The sequence below is a fragment of the Pezoporus occidentalis genome, unplaced genomic scaffold (assembly GCF_034315485.1).
Source record: "Pezoporus occidentalis ecotype Australia unplaced genomic scaffold, CSIRO_AGI_Poc_V1 ctg28, whole genome shotgun sequence".
In the NCBI taxonomy this organism is placed as follows: Eukaryota; Metazoa; Chordata; class Aves; order Psittaciformes; family Psittacidae; genus Pezoporus; species Pezoporus occidentalis.
Genome location: NW_026914718.1, coordinates 131,935 through 158,432, shown reverse-complemented (window position 1 = coordinate 158,432; position 26,498 = coordinate 131,935). Strand labels below are relative to the sequence as shown.

The following is a 26,498-nucleotide window of genomic DNA, read 5'->3' as shown; positions in this document are numbered from 1 at the left end:
AGACAACAACTGTTAGGATGTTGTCATAAGTGCCCTCACAACAGTGATCTGGAAGGGTTTGGCAAACCCTGATGTTTTCATCCATTTCTAGCAGTGTTAAGACACACTGTGAAGAACGGATTCACTTATGGAGAATGGATTCAGTTATGGGAGATGCATGAACCTCTCATAGTCCCTTCTCCTAGCGTGCAGAAAGGTGGCATCCCACGTTGTGACTGTTATTGCAGGTGATCACCAAGTCCCCCAGTGGGGTTCTGCTGGTCTCAACAACCTGCACGACATCCTCAGCAGCTTGGGCTTGTGTCCAAATGCCCCACAGCAGGGATTTGCACCTGCAGCCGGATGCCTCAGCTCTGCCAGTGTCTGTGGGATACTGGAGCAACACACATGGAGCAAGTTCCTGGCGCTGGAGGAGTGAGGCTGACAGAAGCTGAGTGAGTCTTATTTGGCACCTGAAAGGTGCCCGGTCCTGGCCTGAGACTAAACCAATACGTTTAGACCGAGGAAAGAAGCTGAGTCCTTGGACTTGTTCAGCCCCTTTTTATTCCTACAGGTGCTGCCAGCAGCCTCCTTCACTGGGAGACCTGTGGGAAGTGTCTAAGCTCAAAGTGTACCTTGGCAAGGACCCAAGCACGCAAGGTTCATGTTTAGACCTGGCACCTCAGTGTGCGTTCAGGTGACCCAAAGGCCTCTGAGGTCCTTCTGTCTCCACAACGGGCCACAGACACCTTTTCCCAGCGGCCTTTGTATGTATTGGGTCCTTCCTGCTTGAAAGTGTTTTAAAAGAGCAACCCCACAGAAAAGTCCATCTGCAGCAGTGGGGTTTGAGCATGAAGGTGAGTGAAAAGAGACGGGGCTGTTTCATGAACTCTCACACTCACAGAGCACGTAGAGGGATGGTGATATTCCCAAGGGATCAAACTTGAGTGTTGTTCTCAAGGCTGCAGCAGGCTGGGGACATGCACTGCTGATGATAGGAACTGCCTCATGGCCACTTTTGGAACTGGGGAGTGTGCTGGGCTGGTTGGGGTGAGCATCAGAGCGCAGGCAATGGGATGCCCAAGGACCTGTTCAGGATAAGGGGCACTGGGAATAAAAGGCAGCTCTGACAGCCATGAAGTCCAGTCCTAAAGGTGTGGGAACCCCTTCCCTGTGCTATCAAGACCAGGCTAGTGCCTCACACATGTGAATGCCCCTCTGTGGGGGAGCAATGTCCCATGTCCACAAGCAGACTGCAGCCCCAGTGTTGTTGCTTCCCAGTGTCAAGTTGGTGTGTGAGTTGATCAAAATCCCTGGGCTCACATCCTTCCCAGAAACACCAGTCAAAACCCAAGCAGCTATTCACCCAAAGTACCAATTTTATAGCCCTCTGTGTGTCTATAATCTATTTACCAGCATTCCTACTTCAGTATGTGCCTGTTAATAAGATTAGTAATTAAAAAGCTTGATAGGAATTGGCAAGCAGAGCTCCTCCGCCTTTCCCTCCCCTCCAAGCCGGGCTGGCGTGGAGTCTGAGGCAGGGCTGGCAGAGTACCTGGAGGAGTGAAGGCAGGAAGGCTTGGCTGGAACCTCTGCCTGCAAGCGGGCAATGGAGAAATCCCGGCCGCTATGGGACAATCCCCTGCAGTTTGTTTTTGCCTGCATTTCCTACGCTGTGGGGCTGGGAAACGTGTGGAGGTTTCCATACTTATGTCAGATGTATGGAGGAGGTGAGTGTGGTTTATGCTTCTTGCTTCCCTTCAGACAGAGTGTGGCAAGCTTTAAATCCCAATGGATGCTGTCTGTGCTAACATCCTATCCACTTGGCAGAGGAGGAGGTCAGGCTTTTTGCTGGTGTGCAATCTCTTCTATTGCTGCTTTGTTTTAGCTATTATCTAGCGTAAGAGATCCAGCCCAACACAGCAACACTCGTTTCCTAGAAGTGCAATGAAGTGGGAAGGCCTGTGTTTTCTAGGTAGAATGAGAGATGTGGGACCACATGGTATTGATTTCATGCTTTCTTGCCCCATTGAACCCCCCTGAAGGCATCAGAAACTAGTTCAGTCCCTTGTACTTCACGTGTGGGCACTTGGAACATATTGGGAAGGGGAGATGCTTACACTGATTTAACTTAAGGAACGGGTTTATCATTTTGATTCTGTCATGACTGTGTTGTCTTATACAAAGCCTTCATTCAGGAGGCGATAACTTGGCTGCAAATCTGCCTTGAACTTGGCTGAAACTCCTTAATCAACAGGAGTTCCACGGCTAATGGCTCCTGGGAAGCATTGAAAACAAAGGATAATTTTGTTGGGGCTCCAAAAGGAAAGCTCTTTGGATGTTTATCTTTCTCCTAGATCCAAATGGAAGAGAGATGATGTCTGTATCATACAGCAGCCAGAGATGTCCTTCCTTAGAAACCAAAAGTCAGTTAATTAGATTAACTAAACACCAACGCTAATAACCTCTTCTAGCACACAGCTACCACTGCTTCATACTCATGTTTTGAAGGAGCCTCATAAAGAGCCTCCCTTTATGAGGCAGCCCAGTTATCTACTGCTTCTCACATTGCATCTGTTGCCACAGTGTCGGACCCATCTCAGTCGTGCGTTAAGTGACATGATGAGCATCTGCTCGTTTGCTTTTGGTCTGCTTCTGCCTTTTCTTCCTTCCAGGAGGGAGCACGCTGAGTTGTTTAAGTGCTTTGGGCTTGTTTTGTTGGCTTGTAGCTTCCTTCTGAACGCACATGTGGTAGTAGGGGTTGGGTCATGCTGGGTTTGGAAAAGCCAGCACTGGGACTGCATCAGAGCTGTTCTGTGGGATCTGGTCAGGAAAAGCCAGGTTAACAGTGGGTGAGGTTACAGTAGAAGCTAGATGCTACAGTGGGTGAACCCTTCTTAGATGGTTCAGAGAGCAGAAATGATAGCCATGATGCAATTCCAGGCGTCTTATTCCTCTACATAGAGGCTTTTGAGGGTGAAGACTTCACGTCCCGCAGTGAACCCCACCACAAAGCTTAAAATGCAAGTGTTTCTGTACACAGCCAAACTGCAGGTGACGGGTTCACCAGCGGCATGGGTTCACCATGGCAGACCTGCTGAGGGACAGCAAAACTCAGGCACTGGCCGGCTTTGCATGGTTTAGGCTTAGTGGCCATCAGCAGTGGTGAAAAGTCTGTGATGTAACCAAAACTGGGCCACTTGATTAACCCGGGGAAAGAAAAGGGTAAACTAACCCAAGGGGTTTCTGAACAGCGTCTTTTTATAGGGATAGCTCCTCCTCTATTTTATCGTCCCTGGTTAGGTTCCCAGGGGAGAGCAGCTCTCCCTCCCGTGAAGCCAAAGCTCCTGACAGACAGCAGGCTTTGCTTTTCTTGTTTTTCACTGCAAAGGGTTCCAAGCATGAGGACAAAACATCATTTCAGGAGCTCAAAAGCTGGCACTGGGCTTAGCGGGGATGCCAGCAACTGCTTGTTTGGCATCTTCCTTGCGGAAAAGCACAGAGCCAGTCCTTGTCCTGCCCAGCAGAGCAATAAGCCCCTTATGACTGCTGATACCCAAACAGGGTATTTGCAGACCTTACAACCTCCTGCCTTTCTGTTCACTGGCACGTTACCTCTTCCTCACTGCTGCCCTCCAGAGAGCTTGACCTGAGCAGAGCAGGGGGTTCAGACCTCATAGGTGCAGTGAAGTCTGTCCAGGAGCAGGCTGGGCCAGGCTGGAATGGGATGGGTTTGCAGCATGGTGGGTGCTCAGCAGTGCTCAGCGAGGAAGCCCCTGGGCATCAGGCAGGATGCTGAGCAGAGGCAAAGCTACCTCTGGCCAAGCCCAGTGCCTTGACCAGGCCTGGGGCACACTCCACATGTGCCAACTGCAGGGGGCTGGCCTGGGGGCTGTTTTTTTAGGTGGCTGGTACCATAGGGAGCAACGCTGGGTGTAAGTGAACAGGGAGATCACAGCAGATAAAGAGCTGGTCCATATGGCTGTCCTGAGGCACTTACATGAGGCATTTGGTTCTACCCTTTAGGAAAAGTAACAGGAAGAAGATGGGGGGCTTGGAACTAGATGAACTGTAAGGTCCCTTCCAACTCTAACCATTAGAATAGACATCAGGAATGAATTCTTCCCTGTGAGGGTGCTGAGGCACTGGCACAGGGTGCCCAGAGAAGCTGTGGCTGCCCCATCCCTGGCAGTGTTCAAGGCCAGGTTGGACGGGGCTTGGAGCAACCTGGTCTAGTGGAAGGTGTGCCTGTCCGTGGCAGGGGGTTGGAACTGGATGATCTTAAGGTCCCTTCCAACCCAAACCAGTCTGGGATTCCATATCTGCATGCAAAGAGGATGCAGAGCAAAGGGCAGGGGCTTCATCCTGAGCCCTCCTCGATGCAGGGGGATGCTGGGGTGAAGAACAAGCCTGAAGGCACTTCTTGCGAGGTGGCAAAGCCAACTCTGTACATGTGGCAGCACTGCTGGGAGGGCCTAACTCTGACCCCCCCCATGGTACACGGCAAGACTCCCTTTGGTGGCTGCCAGGGCAGCTCGCTCCCGGCCAGGACAGAGGGGTTGTGCGAGCTCTTAACCCCCCGAGAGCTCCCTTGCGGCACAGGAAGTTACCTAACCGAGTAACAAAGGGGTTGTTAATAACGGGGAGCCAGGAGGGGGGAAGTTAATTCCCAGAATAAACAGGATTATTGCCCAGTGTTTATTCCCAGTCCCTCGCCCCAGACACTGCCGGCGCTGCACAGAGCCCGTGGCCAGGAATGTTAATGCCGCAGATTAAACCCTAAATAAGAGATGTTTACGTCAATATCTCTGGCTGGCTGCAAGCAGGGGAACAGGAAAGGCTCCGTGACAATCCCAGGTTCGCCTCAGTCAGCAGCGCGTGCTGAAGGGAGCCCCGAGTCCAGGACAAGGGTTTCTTTTCTGTGCCAGCTAAAGCGCATCCTGATGGCCACGAGGGAAGGTCCTTCCCGCTCCCTCACCACCAGTCTGCCCGTTCCCGCTGCTTCCCTTCCACAGGAGCATCCCTGTGGCTCTCTGTGCAGGGCTGAGCAGGCACAGGGTGGGAGAAGGCTGTGTGCAGGCAGGACCTTTGGGGGAAAGCCTTCACGGGCTCAGTATGGGGAAGGGGTGGGGGTGTTTTGGGTTCGTTTGGGGGGTTTGGGTCGGTTTGGGGTGTTTTTAAGCCAGGACAGACATCAGTGGTTACTCAAACCTCTCCATTCCACACGCGCTTCGCTGTTACTTTTCCATTGAGTGCTTTGGCCAAGCACAAAGTAAATCTTTCCCTCGGCCTCTTTCCGCCCCTGTCTTTCACAAGGGCCGGCCGCAGTCAGTTACCCTTTAACAGCCCCAGCCCCCAGCATTGCTCAAAGCAAAGCATCGGGGCAGCGCTGCCACGCACACTTTAACAGCAGAAACCCCAGCTCTGCCAAGGGCCGTGGCACATTCCCCATGCCCAGTGCCCACCGGCTGTGGGACCCCACTGGTGAGATGGGGTCGAGCTGGGCTGATCCATTCCCTCCATACACAGGGTGCGGGGCAGGACCCGTTCCCAGCCAGCTCCGCGACCACCAGTGGTGATGGTGTTATTCTGCTGCCCATCTCCTCAGTGCCATCTCTTGGGTTTTCCCTGCAGGAGGTTTCCTGATCCCCTATTTCATCATGCTGATCGCCGAGGGGATGCCGCTGCTCTACTTGGAGCTGGCTGTGGGGCAGCGCATGCGGCAGGGCAGCATCGGTGCCTGGAAAATCATAAGCCCCTACCTCTGCGGTGTCGGTACGTGCTCGGTTTTCATCTTGAGCTGTCAATGCATGGGGCAGGCGGGTGGGGTTTGGGTGGAGGAGAGCTTTACCCTGCAGAGAGAAACCAGGCGGGAGCTGGGGTTTCACTGGGTATCCCCAGGCTGAGCAAAGCGTTTCTCCACACACCTCCTGCAACACGTTTCCCCTGTCCCTTGTGGGGCACTGGGGCCAGACCCCAACCCACTGTGCAGGGTCCCTGCACTCGGAGGTGTGACTCCCCCTGCCCTCAGTCACCGTGTGAAGCCAGCACTGAAATCAGCCGCTGGGGCTGCCTGCACTGGGCTTTGAACCCAGGAGCATCTTCCCAATAAGCTCCACACTGCGTGAACAAACTGTTACCTTGATTTCCTGCCTTTGCCTATCATTTACTGATCGTGGAGTCAACCAGGCTGGAAAAGCCCTTTAAGCTCACCCAGTCCAACCGTTCCCAGCACTCCAAGGCCACCACTAACCCATGGCACTGAGGCCTCGTCTCCACGCTGTGTGAACACTTGCAGGGACGGTGACTGCAGCCCTGCCCTGGGCAGCCTGGTCCAATGCCTGAGCACCCTCTGGGGAAGGAATTGTTCCTCAGCTCCATCTAAACCTGCCCTGGTGCAGCTTGAGGCCGTTTCCTCTTGTCCCCATCCCTTGTTCCCTGGGAGCAGAGCCCAGCCCCTCCTGGCTCCAACCTCCTGTCAGGCAGTTGTAGGGAGCAATCAGGTCCCCCTGAGCCTTCTCTTCTCCAGACTGAACCCCCCCAGGTCCCTCAGCCGTTCCCCATCACACTTGTGCTCCAGGCCCTGCACCAGCTCCGTTGCCCTTCTCTGGCCCCGCTCCAGCACCTCAATGTCTCTCCCGTAGCCCACTCTTAGCTACGTTATGATGTTATTAAATTACCCTGATAACCCAAACTATCATTAATTGGCTTCAACGCACATTTTTAAGGCTATATTCAATATTCACCCCAGCGGGGCTGAAGGGTAAAATCCAGGGCAGGATGGCTCTGAGGGGAGCAGGAGGTAGCTGCAGCAGTGGGGGCCTGCCCCGTACACAGGAAATCCCCCCCACGGCCACTGTTATGGGGCCCTGGCCCCACAACCTGTTTTGGGGTGTTGCCATTGACCAAGCGCCTTCCTCTGTGCCCGCAGGTGTTGCCAGCGTTGTCGTCTCCTTCTTCCTCTCCATGTACTACAATGTGATAAATGCCTGGGCCTTCTGGTACCTCTTCCACTCCTTCCAGGTGAGTGGGCTCCTGGCAGCAGGGCTTGGCCTTGCCATGGCCACAGAGGGTCATGGTGGCTTTGCATTGGTGCTGGCTGTTGCATGGCACCTTTGTCAGCTGGGAATGGGGGGCCTAAAAGCTTCAGAAACCCTCCCAGGGCTTCTCCGGAGGGAAAAGTGAGGCCATGGTGTCCCCTTCAGGGCCTCCCTGGGGGCATTGGGGTGTCTTCTCCTCACCATGAAACGCAGGTCAGGGGCAGTCCCATAACGGCTTGCTTGCATGTGCCTTGGTGGCCATGGTGTCCAGCACCATGGGATGGGTCTGTCTGAAGGCAGGGGAGACGGTTGGCCCTGGGGGAGAGTCACTCCCGGGTTAGAGCATCAGAAAGGCTCAGTCCTGAGGGAGGAGGCCATCATCCCCAGGGAAGAGGGTCATGGCAGGCCTTGGGAGCAGAGGCTGCAGCACCTCAATGTCTCCCTTGTAGAGAGAGGTCCATCCCGAGCCCCAGGCAGCACAATGTGGACATGAGCAAGCCCTGGGCAGGAAGCCCCCCTCACCTTCACCCTCGTTGGCACCCCGGTTCTCCCTGTGTGCTGACAGCAGGAGCTCTTCCTCCCTGTCCCTCCCTCCCAGGACCCCCTGCCATGGGCTACCTGCCCCCTGAACCGCAACCGCACCGGCTACGAGGAGGAGTGCGAGAAGACGTCGCCCACCCAGTACTTCTGGTACCGGCAGACCCTGAACATCTCCCCATCGCTGGAGGCCAGCGGCAGCGTGCAGTGGGAGCAGGCGCTCTGCCTGACGCTGGCCTGGCTCGTGGTCTACCTCTGCATCCTCCGTGGCACCGCGTCCACCGGCAAGGTGAGAACTGGGCACAGCCCTGCCGAGCCCCACAGGGACTCTGCATCAGGGACTGTAGCGATAGGACAAGAGGTGATGGGTTCAAACTGAAACAGGGGAAGTTCAGGTTAGATCTAAGGCAGAAGCTCTTCCCTGTGAGGGTGCTGAGGTGCTGGCACAGGGTGCCCAGAGAAGCTGTGGCTGCCCCATCCCTGGCAGTGTTCAAGGCCAGGTTGGACACAGGGGCTTGGAGAAACCTGGTCTGGTGTGAGGTGTCCCTGCCCATGGCAGGAGGTTGGAACTGGAGGAGCTTTAAGGTCCCTTCCACCCCAAACCAGCCTGTGATTCTATGACATGGGGAGGATAAATGAGTGGCTGTTACCCAGCGTTATGGCATCTCCCCCAGCCCCACTGCCTCTGCCGCTCTGTTAAGTTGCAACTGAAGAAGGTTCAACCGAAACACTGAGTGATGTTGATATAAATAACCCAGAAAAGTCCTTTGAATGCAGCCACCCCTGCTCCAAACCCAGCCACCGAGCTGCTGGCCCTGCAGAAAGCCACCCAGCACAGCAGTGCTGCGGCAGTGGCAGGAGACGTCTCCTGCTCAGTCTGCAATAAGAAGAAGACATCTACCATTCACTTTTTATTCACAGCAGAGGTTATGAGGAAGGGGGGGAGGAAGCAATGTCCTGGCTGAGCCTGCACTAAGCAGCGAGCTGAGGGCTGTAATCCCCAAATCGTCTTAGGCAAGCACAGGAACCAGGAGCCTGTAAACTCGGAGCAACCTCTGAAACCTGCTGCAGCCCTGGGGCAAGAAAAACAGCCAAGGAGCATTGAAACAGCAGCACGAAGGCAGGGGCTACCCCTGCCTCCCTCCTGCAGGAGCAGCAGTGGGTTTGGGCAGTAAATTTTAATGGGTTTTAGGTAGGTTCTATGTATGGTTTTGGGTGAGCCCTTGGGGCACATCCCAGCAAAGAGAAGGCGATGGGATTCTCCCTTTTTTGTTTTGCAAGTGGCTTTTTCCAACATGGAAATTGAACACTTAAATTCAACTCCAGGGGGTGACCAAAAGCTCATGGAAGTCAACGGAAGGATTTAATTCCACCCCCATCTGGGTTACATGAAGTTAGAGTCTTTCTCACATCTGAGTTAAAAGAGTTTCATTCGAGTTTGATTCTGACCTTCTAGGAGGTCTGAGACTGACCATAGCAGATGAGCTCTGTTTTATGTAATCTTAAGACCAAGGTGTTTCTCCTCCTTCCCCCAGGTTGTCTATGTAACAGCCTCCTTGCCATACTGCGTTCTCATCATATACCTCATCCGAGGATTAACCCTTCATGGAGCTGTGAACGGGCTCGTCTACATGTTCACACCAAAGGTACGCAAAATCTGTACTGAACTGGTCAGGAAATGCTATTTGTTACCAAACTTGTAGGGTTTTTAAAAGGTGGTGCTGCTGCTTGTGCTTGGATCAAATGTTTGCAGCAGTAGCTTAGGTCAGGCAGCTGGAAACCCCGAATGGGAATGGCTGAAGGCTGTTCTGACACAGTGCCCATAAGCTGCTTGCTTTTTCCTGCCCCAAAAGATCTGCCCATCAACATAAGGCAGAAGTTCTTCCCCATGAGGGTGCTGAGGCGCTGGGACCGGTTGCCTAAAGAAGTGGGAAATGCCCCATCCCTGGCAGTGTTCAAGGCCACGATGGATAGAGCTTTGGGTGACATGGTCTAGGGTGAGGTTCCAACCCATGGCAGCGGGTTCGAACTGGATGATCTTAAGATCCTTTCCAACCCAAACCACTCTATGATTGTATGATTCTATAATCTGTAGTGGATTACTGTCAGACTGAGCAGTAACCCTCCACCCCAAATCCCACCTCTGAGCTAAAACAGGTACACGAGGGGGCCCATCCCTACCCCTGAAGGCTGGAAGGAGCAGTGCCGGGCATCCGTGTGCAGCCCCACACTCCTGCTCCGCACATCTGCCTTTGCAGCTGGAGCAGCTGTCGAACCCCAAGGCATGGATCAGTGCTGCCACGCAGATCTTCTTCTCTCTGGGGCTGGGCTTCGGCAGCCTCATCGCCTTCGCCAGCTACAACGAGCCCAGCAACAACTGCGAGCGGCACGCCATCATCGTCTCGCTCATCAACAGCGCCACCTCCATCTTCGCCAGCATCGTCACCTTCTCCATCTACGGCTTCAAGGCAACCTTCAACTACGAGAGCTGCCTGAACAAGTAAGTCCTGGCACTCCGCTTGTTTTCCACCCCAGCTGGGCAAGCGGAAGGGGAGAGGGGAGGTAAATAAATAACAGCGTGGAGCGCTGGCAGCGCTGCCCCGAGAGCACCCGATACTGCTCTAATAAAGCTAATGGCGCTAGTTAAAGTGATGGAGGCTGAGATGAAAGCTCAGAGGCAGCCTGACTTTTGACACCCGGTTGCACCAGGTCAAGAGGGTGAGTTTGTGTTGTGGAACTGAGTGTGTAGGATGGCTAAAGGAATCACTGTCAGAGACAGCAACAGAGGTGATCTTAATGGAAATTTCTAAGTGTGTGATTCAACAGAACTCAATGGCAAGGTCCACTCCGTTCCACTCAAGATGAGATCATGTCTGGATTGGTAATGGTTTATACAGGATTAAAGTGATTTACACAGAGTGGAATTGAAGTAATGTGTATAGAAACTGAAGGTACAAAGGAATAAGGGAGACCTTCCTGTTGAGTCACAAGGTTCAGACGAGCCTCCCTTGCCTTGGCTGGATTTAGACTTGGTATCAGACTTGGCCAATGGTTTACGTCTAAGGGATGACAAATGCAATTTAATAGAAGTCTGTGTTGTTAAAATGAATCACAAGGTTTCTAAAACACTTGAGTATTGAAGCTAACGTACATGCACTTACGCTTAAGTATCTAAACTAACACAATACAGATGGAGATGTGTGGATATACAGATGTATAGATGTTAAAGAGTGCCCTTGGGTGCACTGACAAGTAGTATTACAGGTATTACCATAGTATTATATTACTAATAGTATACTCATATCAGCTTTCTCAGCACTCTCAAGGGGCAAAGGTTTGAGGACCAGTGAGCAGCAATAATGGCCCAGGCAGATAATCCCCCCATGTCATAAACTTTGAGGGTTTAGGGGCTCTGAGAGGTGTCCCACAGTCCAGAAGAGCTCAAAGGGGCTCTCTTGGCACCAGTGTTTATAGAGGGTGAGCTGATTGCCTTTAGTCAGTGTAAATTTTCATCCTGGTATAATGTCTTTGTTGGGAATGATTTACCACCTCCAAAGAGCTGATATGCTAAGGGAGTGTCCAGGCCTTCCTGTTACCTGCATGGTCCTTCCTGCCTTTCTTATGTGATTAGAGTTAATGGTCAGGGGGTGCCCAGACATCCAACTCCATGGATTTATGCAAAGGCTAATGGGAATTCTTGGGGAAGCAGAGGGGTCCAGGAGAGAGTGGGGGGATGAAGCACCACAGTTTGCTGGGCACAGTTTACCTGGTCCTGGTATATGCTCTGGTGGGGGCTGCGGGCTGATTAATAAAACATGGAGATGCTCAGATCCTTCCCTTAAGGCTAAGCCCTGTGCCAGGAGCCCAGCCTCCTTGGCAGTGACACTCTGCAGGTGCCCAGAGCCTGCAGGGTCAAGCCCTGAGGCAGCAAGCTCTCACTCACAGCCTAGCACAGCAGCAATTACACTCTTACTCCTATTTTGATGGCTTTCAATCTATCTGCTGATCAGAGAGGAAATGGAGCTGCTGATCCCTGCTTGCTGCCAAAAAGCTCGTGTGAGGTCAAAGGGGAAGAGCTACTGATCAGCACCCAAAATACCTGCCTGGGAGCAGCAGCGTGGGTGCAGGAGCTGCTCATTCTGAAGCAGAGATGAACACAAAGTCACTCATGTGCCAACACGATGCTCCCACCCAGGGAGACCGGAGCCCTGGGGCTGGCAGAGTATCCCATAGGGATGGGGCTCACGGAGAAGGGGATGTAAAACCAACCTCAATTTCATCCCTTGGCCCGTAAGCCAGGATTAAATTCCCGTGATCTTTCCCAGGGTGATCCTGCTGCTGCTGAACACTTTTGACCTGGAGGAAGGCTCTTTGACAGCAGACAACCTCAGTGAGATGAAAGACTACCTCATGGCCACGTACCCAAGGGAATATGCCCAGTTATCACCACAGCTTAAGAACTGCAGCCTGGAAGCTGAACTAGATACGGTGAGTCAGGTCACCCGCTCCTGTCCTCACACCCAGCCCAGGCAGCCCCACGTGAGGCTAGGAGCTGTGGAGGGGCTCATTCCCACGCCTCAGGATGGGATGGGACAAGGGGGCACTGGCTCAGCCCAGTAAGGGGCTCACTTGGGTCATTAGCCATGGAGCTGGGTGTCAGTGCTGTCCTGCTGGCTCTGGCTGAGGGACAGGGCAGGACACGAAGGTTTGGGGTGGATGCTGAGAGCAACATGACACCATTTCCATGCATTGTGATTAAACCAGCACAGATCTCATCTCCCTCTGCTGTGCAAAAGACCACCATGGGTGGATTTTGCTGTGGCACAGGGTCAGTCTCTTATGTCCCTATTGTTATGTCCTTTATGGAGCTGAGGAGCTGCCCATAACTCACTCCTTGTCCCCTTCTCACCATCAGGCTGTCCAAGGGACGGGGCTGGCGTTTATCGTCTATTCCGAAGCCATCAAGAACATGGAGGTGCCCCAGCTGTACTCTGTGCTCTACTTTGTCATGCTGCTGATGCTGGGCATCGGGAGCATGCTGGGAAACACAGCTGCTATCCTCACACCGCTCACCGACAGCAGGGCCATTGCCACCCGCTTCCCCAAGGAGGTCATCTCAGGTGAGTGCTCACTGTGGCACAGTGCAGGCCACCAGTGAGAGCACAGCTTTGCTGTCCCGCTGCTGTTGAGGGCTCCTCTTTGACATCAGGTGGAGCAGGGAACACCAAACATGCTGCCCAGCCTGGACAGCACCTTCCCTTGGGAGCTCTCAAAGAACAGTGCCCAGGGCAATCATGGCTGTGTTTGCACACCCCAGCTCCCTCAGACTGATGTCTACTGACCAGTGGCAGCCAAAGGGGCAGGACACTGCACTGAGTGACTGAGAGTCACATCTCCAGTACCCCAACTGTGAGCCACCTCAGCCTTCGACCAAAACTGATAAACACTCCTATTCAGGCATGGAAATCAGTTGTCCCACCTGAAAACTTCTTTCAGCTGGATGCCCAGCAGTAACAGCAGATGCTTCATGTACATAGAATCCCAGACTGGCTTGGGTTGGAAATCATAGAATAATCATAGAATAGTTAGGGTTGGAAAGGACCTTTAGATCATCCAGTTCCAACCCCCCTGCCATGGGCAGGGACACCTCACACTAAACCATCTCACCCAAAGCCTCGTCCAACCTCGTCTTGAACACTGCCAGGGATGGAGCATTCACAGCCTCCCTGGGCAACCTATTCCAGTGCCTCACCACCCTAACAAGAAAGAACTTCTTCCTTATATCCAATCTAAACTTCCCCTGTTTAAGTTTTAACCCGTTACCCCTTGTCCTATCACTATAGTCCCTAATGAAGAGTCCCTCCCCAGCATCCCTATAGGCCCCCTTCAGATACTGGAAGCTGCTCTGAGGTCTCCACGCAGCTTCTCTTCCCCAGGCTGAACAGCCCCAATGTTCTCAGCCTGTCTCCATACGGGAGGTGCTGCAGCCCCTGAGCATCCTCGTGGCCTCCTCTGGACTTGCTCTTCATATGACAAGGCTGTAGCCAAGACTGTTGTCTTGACCCTGTTGTGGTGATGTGCTGTGACTGCAGCTCTGAAGAGCAACAGTTTAAGGACACACCAGCAGAGCCACACACACAGAGATGGGCCTTTCCAAAGGGAAAAATAATCACTTTCTCCTCTCAGAAAGCTCCTTCCCAACAGGAATCACCAGAAATCCCATGAGCTTTGGTTTTCCAGGTGTAACAGCAGGGTCCCTGTTTGCCCCACGCAGGTGCTGTGTGTTTCATTAACTGTGTGATTGGCCTCATCTTCACCATGGAGGCTGGGAATTACTGGTTTGACATATTCAATGACTACGCAGCCACCCTCTCACTGCTGCTCATCGTGCTGGTAGAAACCATCGCGGTGTGTTACATCTATGGGATAAGAAGGTAAAGAGCTTGAACCCTCCTTTCTTCACAGTGGGCTAGCTGGGGGAGTGAACACAGAATAAACACCTCCTGGGGTGAGATGTTTCTGCTGCGTGTGGTATCTGCAAGGTGATGGGGTCTCCCCTGTCCTGCAGTCCCCTTCCAGCGCCTGGGGTTCAGGGCCGTGTGGTGTCCAAGCCGTACATACGGCTCCCTGCTCTCATCTTTGGTCTCAAGAGCACCTTCTGCCAAAGGTGCTCCTCCTTTCACAGTGATTCAGTGAGAGCACAGTGCTGGCAGGCCTGCTTTCAAAGATCCACACATTTCCCAGGGCAGCCCTTGTGGGTAGAAGCAAGATTCAGCACCAGGAAGGTTTTAAGCAGCAGAGGTGTTTGTGCTCAGGGCACCTAAAGGGAAATGCTGTGGCATTTGCATTGTTTGCACACGTACGGTGCTAGCAGACTGGCACCTACATTGGTATTCCAGCCTTGATGAGTTCAACGCCTGTGAGGTGGATCCAAGGCTTCCTATGTGGCTTTAGGTACCATCCCCAGCATCTTCCTCAGGGACTGTAGAGGAACAGTGGTGAGAACAACTCAGCTACACCAAGATGAGCGGTGTCTTCTGCACAGCACTGAAGCATCATTGCTTTTCTCCATTTCCTTACATCAGTAATGGTCTGAACTTGGACTCCAGGACTTTTCCTGCTGTACCTGTATCTATCTACTCTTCCTCAGTTCGGGATCCTCTTGGAAGCCTTGCTCTCTTACTTGATTTCATTCTCACTCTATGACCCCACTTGAAGAACAATACCTCTCTGCTCCTTACTTTTAGGGTCAACTGCCCTCCCCTTTCCCATCTTACCTATTTAATTCTGTAGGTGGCTTTGCAGTAACCCAGATCAAGGTATGGACTGAACACGTGCAGCTGTTCTCAACATGTGCTTATTGCTGGTTTCTCCTTACACACAGGTTTGAGAAGGATCTTTACACCATGATTGGACGCAAACTCAACTGGTACTGGAAACTTATGTGGGCTTTTGCCAGCCCTTTGCTAATTATAAGCCTATTTATATTCTACCTCACCGACTATATCCTCACAGGAACGCTGCAATACCAAGCATGGGATGCCACACAGGTAAAACAGTTTTGGGTTAGGGGTTGTTTTTAAACTTCCCTTAATTCCTGCAGGGAACTGAGCCTTCCTTAATACTACATTGTTCTACAAAACTGCCTCCTGAAGGGGGGAAGCTGGAGCCGGGGCCATGCCTTAATGTTGTGGAAAGGAAAACGTGACCGAGTGCAATGATTGTGTAAAATGCAGTCATTCCCCTCTTGAGTCTTAAGTGTACCTTTGAAACAGCAATGTTTTGTTAATGTTGAAGACCCAAATACCATCTTAAAACTATAAACAGAAAGATTATTTTCAAAGTACAGTATTTTGAACAAAATGAGTGGCGTTTTAACAGACCTGAGCTGCTGCTGGAAGAAATAATAATTATTCATACTAATTATTATTGTTTGCATAATTACCATACACATTTTTCTTCACAAAACGCTTCAGTACAAGTTCTTCCCTGTGAGGGTGCTGAGGCGCTGTCCACAGGGGCTTGGAGCAACCTGCTCTAGCGGAAGGTGTCCCTGCCCATGGCAGGGGGTTGGAACTGGATGATCCTGAGGTCCTTTCCAACCCAAACCAGTCTGTGATTCTATGAATGCTGAGCTGTGTATTTATCACAGTGAATTACAACTGGGTAAGTAATCACTGTTTTCATAATCTTTTCTGGTAACGTTCCTAGCACACACAAATTAAGACCCGTTTTCCTGGGACCTGTGGTAGTCCTGGCCTGGTGACTGGGTGTCAGCATGAGCCCCAGGCTCCAGGAGAGGAACACAGAGACCTGACAGAGGTTAGGACCAAGCCACCTCATTAAGAAAAATCAATCAAGCCCAAATCTCCTCTTTCCCACAGCTTGGATAAATTAAGTTTTCCTCAGTATTTCTGTCAGCAGCTCTGGTTTTGTTAATTTTAAGCTTGTAGGGTTGGACAAAGAAAAGTACTGAGGGCAGCGCTGGTCTCTGTGGGTGTCCTGTTTCGATACACACTCACAGCTTTGCTCCAGACCCTGCTCCAGGACACTGACAGAATAACCCCAAATCCAACTCTGCTTCTCTCCCTTGCAGGGGCAGCTGGTGACAAAGGACTACCCAGGCTATGCCCTGGCCATGATCGGGCTGCTGGTGGCATCATCCATCATGTGCATCCCCCTAGGGGCACTAGTAACATTTATAAGGAAGAGACTGAAGAGGGAAAGCGTTTCAACCACTGCCTGAATGCCCACAGCTGGATTTGGGAAGACCTTTACCCCCATCGCCGGCGGATGGGCACTTCTGGAAGACAGCAGCAACCATTATTTGTAGCAGCTATTTCTAGAGTTGAGAATGTGGGTGCTATATTGACCAAAAAGTGCTCTTAGGAGGTTCCACGGTGGTCTGGAAAAACAAAGAGCTCTTCTGTAACAAGATGAAGCTTTTAAAAAAGGCCTCTGTGAGAGAGGGGAAAACATGAGAGCAGCTCACAAAATGCTAGCCCAAATTAACCAGCACATCAACCCACTATACAAGGTTAGGTAGTTCTTTCCCTCTGTTGTAACACTGCCTATGGGGAAACATGAGCAACCAACTAAGCATGCTCCTGCACCAGCAAAGACCCTTACTATTCCGGAAAGCCACTCCTAAGCACGCATGTCATTTGGAATGACATGTTTTCAATCAACAGATGCAACTGCTGAAGTCTTGCAATGTGAATGTGACAATCCCTCTCCTCCAAGGGAGAAGTCAACAGGACGGTACTGGAGATAAGTGTGGCTAAAACTGCTTCTTTGTTACTTGTGTCCAGCAAAGCAGTTTATATGTACATATATACACATAGATATTCATACATATTCATGAGCTGCAGTTCTCTCACCTCCAGAAGTAGTAATCTTCCAATTCCAGTATGCAATTGTGCGCTGTGCTGTACTTTGTATTTTCTAGGGATGCACTTTAAGTACACTGGAAGAAATCTGTGCTAAAGCTGCTTTACGAGCCCCACCAAACAAAAGTAGGATTAGCTTTGCCAATGTTCATGCCCAGATATACTCTAATCGTGAGCTGTAGTGATCCAGCTGTTCCATAGACCTGGTTCATTTCCCTATGTGACCATTTTATAAAGAAAGCAACATGTTTAAATTGTAAGCTTCATGCAATAAAAACCCAGTAAAATTATAGCTGTGAACTTTAAAGAGGTTACTCTGAAGAACAACATTAGAGACACTCACGGGATGTGGGTTCTTAATATAGTGTCTTAATGATGTAACCATTAGAGGATGGCAAATGCCTTACTAAAGAGGGATTAATTTCAAACAATGTTAATGGCAACCAACACAAGTCCCTTGCTCTGGGGCAAAAAGTGAGAGGCAGTTGTATGGCCTTTAGGGGTGGGTGGAACCTTAACGATGACAACCACCACTGACACCACCACAGGCCATGCCTCCCTCCCCAGGCTTTGCTAACAAAGGAAAACACTTTTTCACATCCCAGTTTATTAAAAATGGATACCATAAACAAGACCTGTACAAAAAAATATCCGAAACTGCCCACGATTTGGTGACAGTTGCCTAATGAGAAGTTACCGTCTTGGGCCTCCTCGGCCTCTTCCACGACCTCGGCCTCTGCCACGACCTCTGCCACGGCCTCTTCCAGCAACTGAGCAGATGAAACAGAAAGGATAAATCATGTGAGACCCACTTTCACCTTGGTTAAAACATTCTCTATCAAGCATAAACAACACACATACTGCTTCCATGTTATGAGGTATTGTTTGTTAATGCTCAGTGGGTTTCAGGCAGCATTTCCATCATCTGTGTTAGCTTTTTCAGTATACCACTGCCACAGACTACTGTCTTCACTGAAGAAAACAAGGGAATATAACGGTTTGCTGCTCCCAAAGGTAAGGTAAGTCTGACAGAGAACTTATTTCTCTTTTTCTTCATCTTTTTGAGATAATCTAGTTTTTCAGGCATCACAAAAGCATACACAAGAGTACTTTGTTACTATTCATTACAAAGACATTTTTTCTTGCCACAGCTTGCACTGTGGTTATCAAGTATTCTGCTAAACAAAAATGGTGAGTTTTAACATGCTGCGGGATTCCCAAACTCAGCCTTTCTCAGGCACATTTTGAAAGGATCCCACCCCCAAACACCTCCCAGTTTTCAGTGATGCCTCTACCGAGTTCCGATGTGCTTCTTAGGCCATGGGCTCAGCTGTGTGCTGCTTTCAAAAACTGCTATTTTATGGTAAAGGGAAGGCAGAATCACAGAATAATTGAGGCTACAAGCAAGTGCTGTAGGTCTTGCGATCCAAATCGTGATAATGGGATTTCACCCCTTTCTCCTAAAAGGGTTTCTTTCTCCTAAAGAAACAGGACCTGTCCCACCAGGTTGCAAGGCCAAACTTTTGCAGTTACTGGTTTATTTCAAAGAAGCCTGCCAGTGCAGAGCTCAAAAAGATACTTAAAAATCCATGGAAGTGGGTGGCTGGGTAAGAGCCACACTCCAGCACTCACATTTAGCCAGGAGATTGCAACAATGACTGTTCCACCTGACCCTCCCTAGGTTAGAAATCCCATATAGGCAGAGTAAAAGCACAAATTAGTGAGAAGGCTGGTGGCTTTGCTGGCAACAGCCTGACCCTGTGAAATACACAGAAGCATCAACATCTGACTGAATGATTACAGCACCTACATGCATCAGCAGCAGCCACACTGAGAAAGTGTCGGCACACTCAGACCCCAGGCACACGTTTCATGTACACCTATGAGCCAGCACCCTGCCTTCCACTGACAGCCTGATTTGCCACGGACACACGCCCTGTTACACACTTCTGAAGCCCAAGGGCATTTGCAGATTAAGGCAAAGCACAGCACAACACAGCAGCGGTCTGAGAGTGCTTCAGTCCACTGGAGATGCAAGGAGGATGAAACTGAGGTAACCAGCGCTATCACAGCTCCTTTCCTCTCTCCAAGTTAAAAAGAGGTAGTGCTGCTCTTGTTCACATTGTGAGGTTCAATAAAAAACCAACCCAACCACACTCACTTCTCCATGTGGTCAGGTGGTTTTTAATAGATGTGAGAGGAACAAAACGCTTTGAGGAGCTTTATCCTTGTTCTCTGTGAAGGCAGTGGCCATACCCCTTGTACACTGTGATGGACACACCACAGTGGTCCTCACACCACTGCAGTGAGGTAGGCACACCAGTTTGTAACATACTCAGGGATCAAAGACCACAGATCCAAATATCTAGTTACAGGAGAAATGGTACCACATTTAGAGCACAATTAGCTTTCACTTGCAACTTACTTACTTACTATTTTAAAAGTACACAGATTAACAGCTGGGCAAAACACACAGTGCCTGAAGACAGCCTATAGATCTTCTGGGGTTTACTGGATATTAACCTTAAACGGTGTGGATTAAGACTGAATTGCTCTCTACACCATTAGGCTTCTAGAGAGAAGGTTTTTGTTCAACAGTCCTGTGATAGATTAAGATTTACTCAAGCTTAAAAACGCATCTTTTAAAACAGGTGTATAAAAAGCCATACCTATGATTTCACATGAAAGAAAGCTCTACAGATGCTAAGGTGGGGAAGGCAGACTTAGCCAGTCCACTGTCAAACCCTCTGAGACGAAAGAACTAGCTGCCAAATGCAGGTATTAAGACATGCAAATCCAATGTCTTCAGATTCAGAGTGCTAAAATGCATACATAGGCAGAGCAAACACAGACCAGGAAAGCACAAACCTGCTTCTCTTTTCTTGGATTTGACTTTTGGTTCAACATCCACTAGCAAAGTATCCAGAGGCAAACTGTCGGGCAGGATGAAGTATCGGATGTTATTCCCTCGAATACTCAGCGTCTCCAGCTGTACAGGTTCTCTGTTCTTCAGCGTCATCTTCACTGCTTTGAGATGTGTGTTCATACTGACATCCACTCCTGAAACAACACAAGTCTGATTTCAGGGATGAAAGGCTTTAAGATGGTCCCTTGTTGGCTGGTTTTATGCTCCCTAATTTAGCAATTGCTGCCTTTAGCATCTCCTTGCTAGAGATCTGGATCTAGGCAAGAGCACTTTTGTAAATGGTTAAAACAATTCCTTTGAATAACAAGTAAACTGCTGCTTAATCTTTAAACTCCTTCAAAGAGAAGAAAACCAAACCTTTGAGGAGGAAAAACAACATCTTCTGTAAGCCTTAGAAAAATCACAGAATGGTTTGGGTTGGAAGGGACCTTAAAGACCATCCAGTTCCAACCAGATGGATACTGCAGTTCACAAACACCTGCTAATTCAGTGACACCCACCCTAGCAGTTCCTACACGTTCCAACTCCTGTACAAACAACCCTTCATGCTAAAAATCAGGATAGTCTCGTCCCACAAACACACAAAGACAAACTGCAGGATGGCTTACCAAGATAAACAAGTGAGGAGCAGGCCAGAAACAGAACCACCACTGTGCTGTGCTTATTCCATAGATTTTTCTGTCCTCTCCCCTTACTTCCAGGTTTCACACAGCTCTCCCGCACCTGCACTTGGTTTGTGCAAGGTTCACACGACATGAAACATGCCCCTTCACCAAGCCTGCTCTGGCCAACTCACACCCAAAGAGGAAGAAGAGATGGCCCAGCAATGACGGACACAGTTCACGCGCCAGTGTAAAGGGAAGATTCTCATGTTAGAAACACAGACTGCATGAAGTTTTTACAGAAAATGAGAGATTCTGATCAACAATTAAGCCTGCAAGAGCACTGAGGCCAGGAGACAAGCAGTTGGCTTGCTTTCTACCCAGCCGGGTTCAACAGAGCTTGCTGCAATCAGACACCAGAGTGGTGCCTTCACGTCTACTCAAAGCTGATGGATCTGGCAGCAAAATAATGTCTGTTCTGAACTTTGCCAAATCTCAGCAGATTGCTACTGGCCAAAAAAGCACCTCAGCAATCCCCTGGAATACAACTCTGCCAAGTTTGAATTCTACTTTGTTTTACTAACAGTGCCTGGGCAGAAGCATTCTAAAAGCAGCCTGGGGTGAGCGAAGGAACGGAGACCAAGCATGTTCATCAGCTTAACTGTAAGGGTTTGCCTCATCAAATGCAACATGCCCCATCTACATTCCTGGTCATCTCTACAGCAATGCTAACATGAATGTTCTCAGAACAAGATCACTCACTGATATCATTAAAGGCAAACAGAATAGTCTGCTCATTTTTCATCACATGAGGACAATATAATAAATCATAAAGGCTTTTCCTGCAACACAGAAGTTTCTGACAGACAATAACATTCCACAAACTTATGCAAAAGATCTCTGGCATCAGCAGGAGACCAGGTTTGCAGCAACAGGACTCCTTTTTGCTGTGTATCCCTCATCAAGCTCTGTGTTTTCAAACCCGTTCCATGAAATCAATGTAAATATATGCAAAGATGCATTCTCCCCTTCTGCTGTGCTCTGGGGAGATCCCCACCTGCAGTCCTGATTGAGCTCTGGGGAAACAACACACGAGGGACATGGAGCTATTGGAATGAGTGCAGAGCAGGCCCTGGAGATGCTGTGAGGGCTGGAGCCTCCAGGGTCAGCCTGGAGAAGGCTCCTGAAGGGGAGACCTTAAAGCAGCTCCAGTGCCTAAAAGGGCTCCAGGAAACCTGGAGAGGGGCTTTGGACAAGGGCCCCTATAGGCAAGAACAAGGGGGAATGGCTTTAACCTGCCAGAGGGGAGATTGAGACGAGCTCTTAGGCATAAATTCTTCCCTGTGAGCGCGCTGAGCTGCTGGCACAGGGTGCCCACAGAAGCTGTGGCTGCTCCATCCCTGGCAGTGCTCAAGGCCAGGCTGGATGGGGCTTGGAGCAACCTGATCAAGTGGAAGGGGTCCCTGCCCATGGCAGGAGGCGGAACTGGATGATCTTAAGGTTCCTTCCAACCCAAACCAGTCTGGGATTCTGTGATTTAGAAGTTCACCTTAACAAGAGCAAAAATGACCTCAATAGAAATTATCTATTTTTTTTTTAGATAAAAAACGCTGAAACCCAAAATTTCACTGATTTAAGACCATATCAGCATTTAACATTTGCCACCAAAAAAGAAATCCCTCTTCTGACATTCTGCTGCAACGTTTCTATTGTTACTGCACCTTCAGAAATGAAAAGTCAGATGTACCGAGACACCTTATCAAAACTCAGATGCACCTCCACCACCAGCTTGATATGGCAGTAAAACTGCCTCACCAGCATCATCATCCTAAGGGAGTATCACACTTCCCACAGCTTTGCCAATGGTCTAGAAATGTCTCCTTCCCTCACTTCCAGGCCTGTTTGGAAGTAAAGCCTGGAGCCTGGCTCCCAGGACTAGAGAGAGTGTACTGCCTCCCAGCAGCACCTTATACACAGAAAGCTCTTCACAGAATAGACCAGCAGCTTCAGATCAACCACGGGGGAATCTGGCCATCAGTATGTCAAAGACAATCTGCAACGGACTGAAATTCCAAGTGTTTTCATGGTTGGCTTTTCACTGCTCTGCACTGCAGCTTCTGCCGGTCTGGGCTCTTCGGTAACAAACACCCCCCTGCTTGTACGCAACGATGTCAATTATGAAGAACACCTCCTGCATCTCCCAGAGAAGGTCCCCGCAAGAGGGAGTACAAAACAAAAGAGCTCGGTCCAAGCCCGCCCTCAGCAGATGGGTAAGAGGCACCGCTCTGCTGCAGCCTCCCGCCCGCCGTACCTGTGATAGTGCCATGCACCTGGGTCCCGTTCTTCAGCTCAATGGTCACAGTCTCATGGCTCAGCTTCATTAGAAACCTAGGAATCAAAACCAAGCCACATCGCTCACTCCCATGTAAAGCCGTTTGCGTTTAACGTCCCGTTATGGAAAAACCGATCTGCGCGAAGTATTCCCACATCCCCAGCTCCCAAAGGCAGCGCTCTCGGCCTCTGCGGCACACGGTCGGTGAAGCATTATGCGACAGCAAGGTACACCACCCGCGGTGTGCGGCACTGACAGGCACCGCGCAACCCAGCACCCCCCGGCGCACCGCCACCGCACACACGGCAGCGTTTACACCCCGCTAACGCCTCAGGAGGGCAATTCTAACCTAACATGGCGGGGTTTCCGCCCCGAGGGCGGTACTGCCCGGCTCCCTCGCCGCACGGCCAAGGCAGCGGTACGGGAAAGGGCCCCCCCCCCAGCCAAGCTATAACGGGGGCCGGCGGCGGAGCGCCCCATGGGCCGGGAGCGGGGGATGTGGGCTCGCCGGGCGGAGGCTTGAACGCGCGGCCCCGCTTCCCGCCGCGGCCTGGCGCCGGCAATCCGCTTCCATCCGCTCACCTGACGAGCTTCATCGCGGCGGGAGGCCGGAGCTCCGGCCGGGCGGCTTCGGGCAGGGGAGCGGCGGAGGCCGCGCCGCGGGGAGAGCAGGGACCCTCGGCGGGCAGGCCCTGAGGCGCGGGCGGGTCACTCGGAGCAGGCCGCGCCGCCGCCGACAAGCGGCCGCTCAAAGCAAGCGATCAATGGGCGGAAGCGCCGCTGCGCGCGCGCGCCAGGAGGTACAACAGCGCCCTCTAGCGGCCAGGAGGCCCCGCCCGCCGTGGGAAGCAAGCCGAACTGTTTTCCTAGGAACTCACAGCTTTTCCTGCTTTAACATTAAAAAAAATAAATTTTAGAGAAAAACACTTAAGTTTAAAGCCACGGCCCAAGTTTACAGTCTGTATTTTATACAAATATTTTATACAGATTTATGTATTTCTTAAAAAATAGTAATTTTGTCTGTGTGTGTGAATTTATGCAGATGATGAAAACTCATCCATCTAAAACATACACACAAAGCTCTGTCAAATGCTATTTTGACACTAATTCAGGAAGACCCAGCTCGGAACCTGAGTTTGAGTCTGTAACAGACCAATGACACAGTGGAGGAAACCCCAAACTTGAGAGAGCTGATGTGTGCCTGCAGTAGGGGAGGGAAAGGGAGATGGCAACTTCCCTTTTCACCCCCAGCACCTATTGCTGTGGTCAGTGAAAACCCCGAGGTTGGCTTGTGAGGGGAGAAGCAGAGCAGAGGAGACACTTGGGACTAAACATCAGGGAGATCCAGCCATGGTAATGAAGACTGGAACATGAGCCCAACACCAACACCAGGGCACAGTCACCAGTACTGAAGCATGGACAAGCAACGTCTGCAGCTGTAGAGCAGAGAAGGCAGCAAAGCGTCCTTCCAGTGAGGAACTGTTCCTAAGGATCAATTTGAGAGCAGCCACTCCAAATCACAACACACACCACGGACCAGCTATCTAGAAAAGTTGAACATTTTATTGTCATTTATGAGAACACCGTTTGTGATTTCAGAGATACAGACTCTTTGCAAAGTACTGAAACGCAGGTGCTTTCCAACTTCCGAAACCTGCATTATTCCACATCTGACAAACCTCTTATACTAGAGATGCAAGATCGGTCTTTGCTGCAACAAATTCTTCACCAAAGATGCAAGGATTTAGTTCTACACTGCAAGACAACCGTGCCGAGCTTCAGATGCCAGAGCGCCATCAAAACCGTGCCTTTCAAATGCAGAGTCTGTGGTGTTCTGGGACTTCCAGCCCATAATGGAGCTCACCTTCAAAAACTTTTAAGTTAGAGGGTTTTCCAGTTAACTGCCAACTGGTATTTCCGTTACAGCATCTAGAAGCAAACAGACACTTTGCAAATACTAGTGCTTATGAACAGGTTATGTTTACACAGACCCCGGAGAGGCCTCCGGAAACATTCAAGGTTAAAATGAACAGTTAACAGTTGCAAAAATCTGTACATATTTTCAGTTGTAACTCAAGGAAACACCCAGAGTCCAGTGTTTTGTGTTCTAGCCTCAACTGCGCTCATCCCAGTGTTGTACATGTTCCTCCCTTGCCCCCATTTTAAATGGTACACTCGTAATCTGAATATACAGCTGTACTTACAGGAACTATTAAACAAAGCACAGCGCCTTACGCAAGTTCCATGGCTGGTTTTGAACAAACCATATAAAATAAGTGACAAAATAGATTAAAATTGGTCCTCAATTAGGTTTACTCATGGTTTCTTTTACAGCTTGGAAGCACTAAGACACACATGTATTATTAACCAGCACAAATGATTCTGTAGCTTTTTGTCTTTTGAAGAGTATGGTACAATATCATGCATGAGAAGCAAGCTGCTGCTCCCAAGTGCAAACACAGGGTTTAGACTAAACACGTTCTCCTCCGGTTGTTATTCCTTCTTTCATAGATTTCAACATAACCAAGAATAGAAGCAGCTGACAAGCAAAACAATATGAAGTTCACCTTTCACGTTGCGACCCATTTTTAAAGTAATGGAATACTTTGGACCTTTAGCATAAGGAAGGTTCAAGAAACACTGCAAAGGATTTTTACATTCTTTGATTTCATTTACATCTTTAGAAAGAAAAATTCTGTATTTTAACTTGCTAACTAATGTATCATCTGGAGATGGTAATATTGAAACAGTGCAAGACATCTGCGACTTCAGGAACATCCAATTACACTGCCCTTTCACCTTACAATGATGAGTAGAATATTGCATCAGTCCTAGATTAACAAGACAGGACAAAAGCTCATTTTAGAAGAGCATTAGGATTCAAAATATCTTTTCTACTTAGTGAAAAGAATCCACACACAAATATGCACAAAGGACTCCTTAACGTGGACTTTTATCACAACAAATATAATCCAGCTGTAAGTCTTAGAACAAGACATTTTATTGGTGTGAAGCTGTATTTGTTCAGAGACTAGAAGCTCCATTATTAATGCTTCAACATCTGCGTATTCTGATGCACGAACAGCATCAGAGCTCTCACCTGTCAAGCCAGAGACCAAATACTCAGCTGAAACAGCCCAGGCAGACTATGAGCTGAAGCAGCCCACTTATGCCCTAAAACATTCCAGACACCAAGATGCTGATTTGCATCTTTGCACTGCCTCAATAGGAGTGGAGCCCACTCCAGTAATGCAATATTCCAAAGACCATTGCAACTAAAGACTGTTGAGTCAAGTCTCAGTTGAAAGCTGCCACCACCACCATAGGACACTATTTTCTCTCCTCCGCCCCCCAACACAACCAACGCTAATAAAGATCACTATTTGGTGTGGAAAGCAGGTCAGTAGAGACTCCAAGTGTGGCTCGAGGAATCCTCACTACCAAGCCGCTTTCCACACACACAAATTCAGTCCATCTTCTCTTTCTGGACCAGCTTGGGTGCATCTACAAAATCCTTGCCGTTGTAAAGGATGATGGCAAAAGTTCCAGAGCTTGCACTTCCCCAGAAAAACACATAGGCCATTGTCTCAGTCCATGTATCACCTGTTAAGAGTCAGATAAACATTTCAGGTTCATTATCTCCAGTTACCAGAGAGGCTTTTTAGTATAAAAGCAAAATATTTCAAGCGCCCC

General features: G+C 49.9%; 3 protein-coding genes across 4 annotated transcripts in view; 1 reads left to right on the top strand and 2 right to left on the bottom strand.

The window, feature by feature from the left end:
• Positions 1-1,492: 1,492 nt before the first annotated feature.
• On the top strand, positions 1,493-17,252 carry SLC6A20 (solute carrier family 6 member 20). The gene is made up of 11 exons (XM_062625315.1): positions 1,493-1,709; positions 5,614-5,754; positions 6,911-7,002; positions 7,618-7,845; positions 9,092-9,202; positions 9,815-10,056; positions 11,882-12,044; positions 12,472-12,676; positions 13,831-13,990; positions 14,941-15,106; positions 16,153-17,252. Exons 1-11 carry the CDS (start codon positions 1,589-1,591, stop codon positions 16,300-16,302), a joined length of 1,779 nt encoding a protein of 592 aa, XP_062481299.1. The 5' UTR covers positions 1,493-1,588; the 3' UTR covers positions 16,303-17,252.
• Positions 17,253-17,535: 283 nt separating this feature from the next.
• SNRPD1 (small nuclear ribonucleoprotein D1 polypeptide) lies at positions 17,536-23,570 on the bottom strand. The gene is made up of 4 exons (XM_062625316.1): positions 23,388-23,570; positions 22,785-22,861; positions 19,814-20,005; positions 17,536-17,715 (listed from the first exon to the last, which is right to left on the bottom strand). Exons 1-4 carry the CDS (start codon positions 23,399-23,401, stop codon positions 17,639-17,641), a joined length of 360 nt encoding a protein of 119 aa, XP_062481300.1. The 5' UTR covers positions 23,402-23,570; the 3' UTR covers positions 17,536-17,638.
• A 776-nt stretch (positions 23,571-24,346) lies between these two features.
• SACM1L (SAC1 like phosphatidylinositide phosphatase) overlaps positions 24,347-26,498 on the bottom strand; it is a 30,876-nt gene continuing 28,724 nt past the window's right edge. For both annotated transcript variants that reach the window (XM_062625332.1, XM_062625330.1), the window contains one exon: positions 24,347-26,408. In XM_062625332.1, coding sequence (XP_062481316.1) covers positions 26,272-26,408 — 137 coding nt within the window. In that variant the 3' untranslated portion in view covers positions 24,347-26,271. The remainder of the gene's footprint in view (positions 26,409-26,498) is intronic.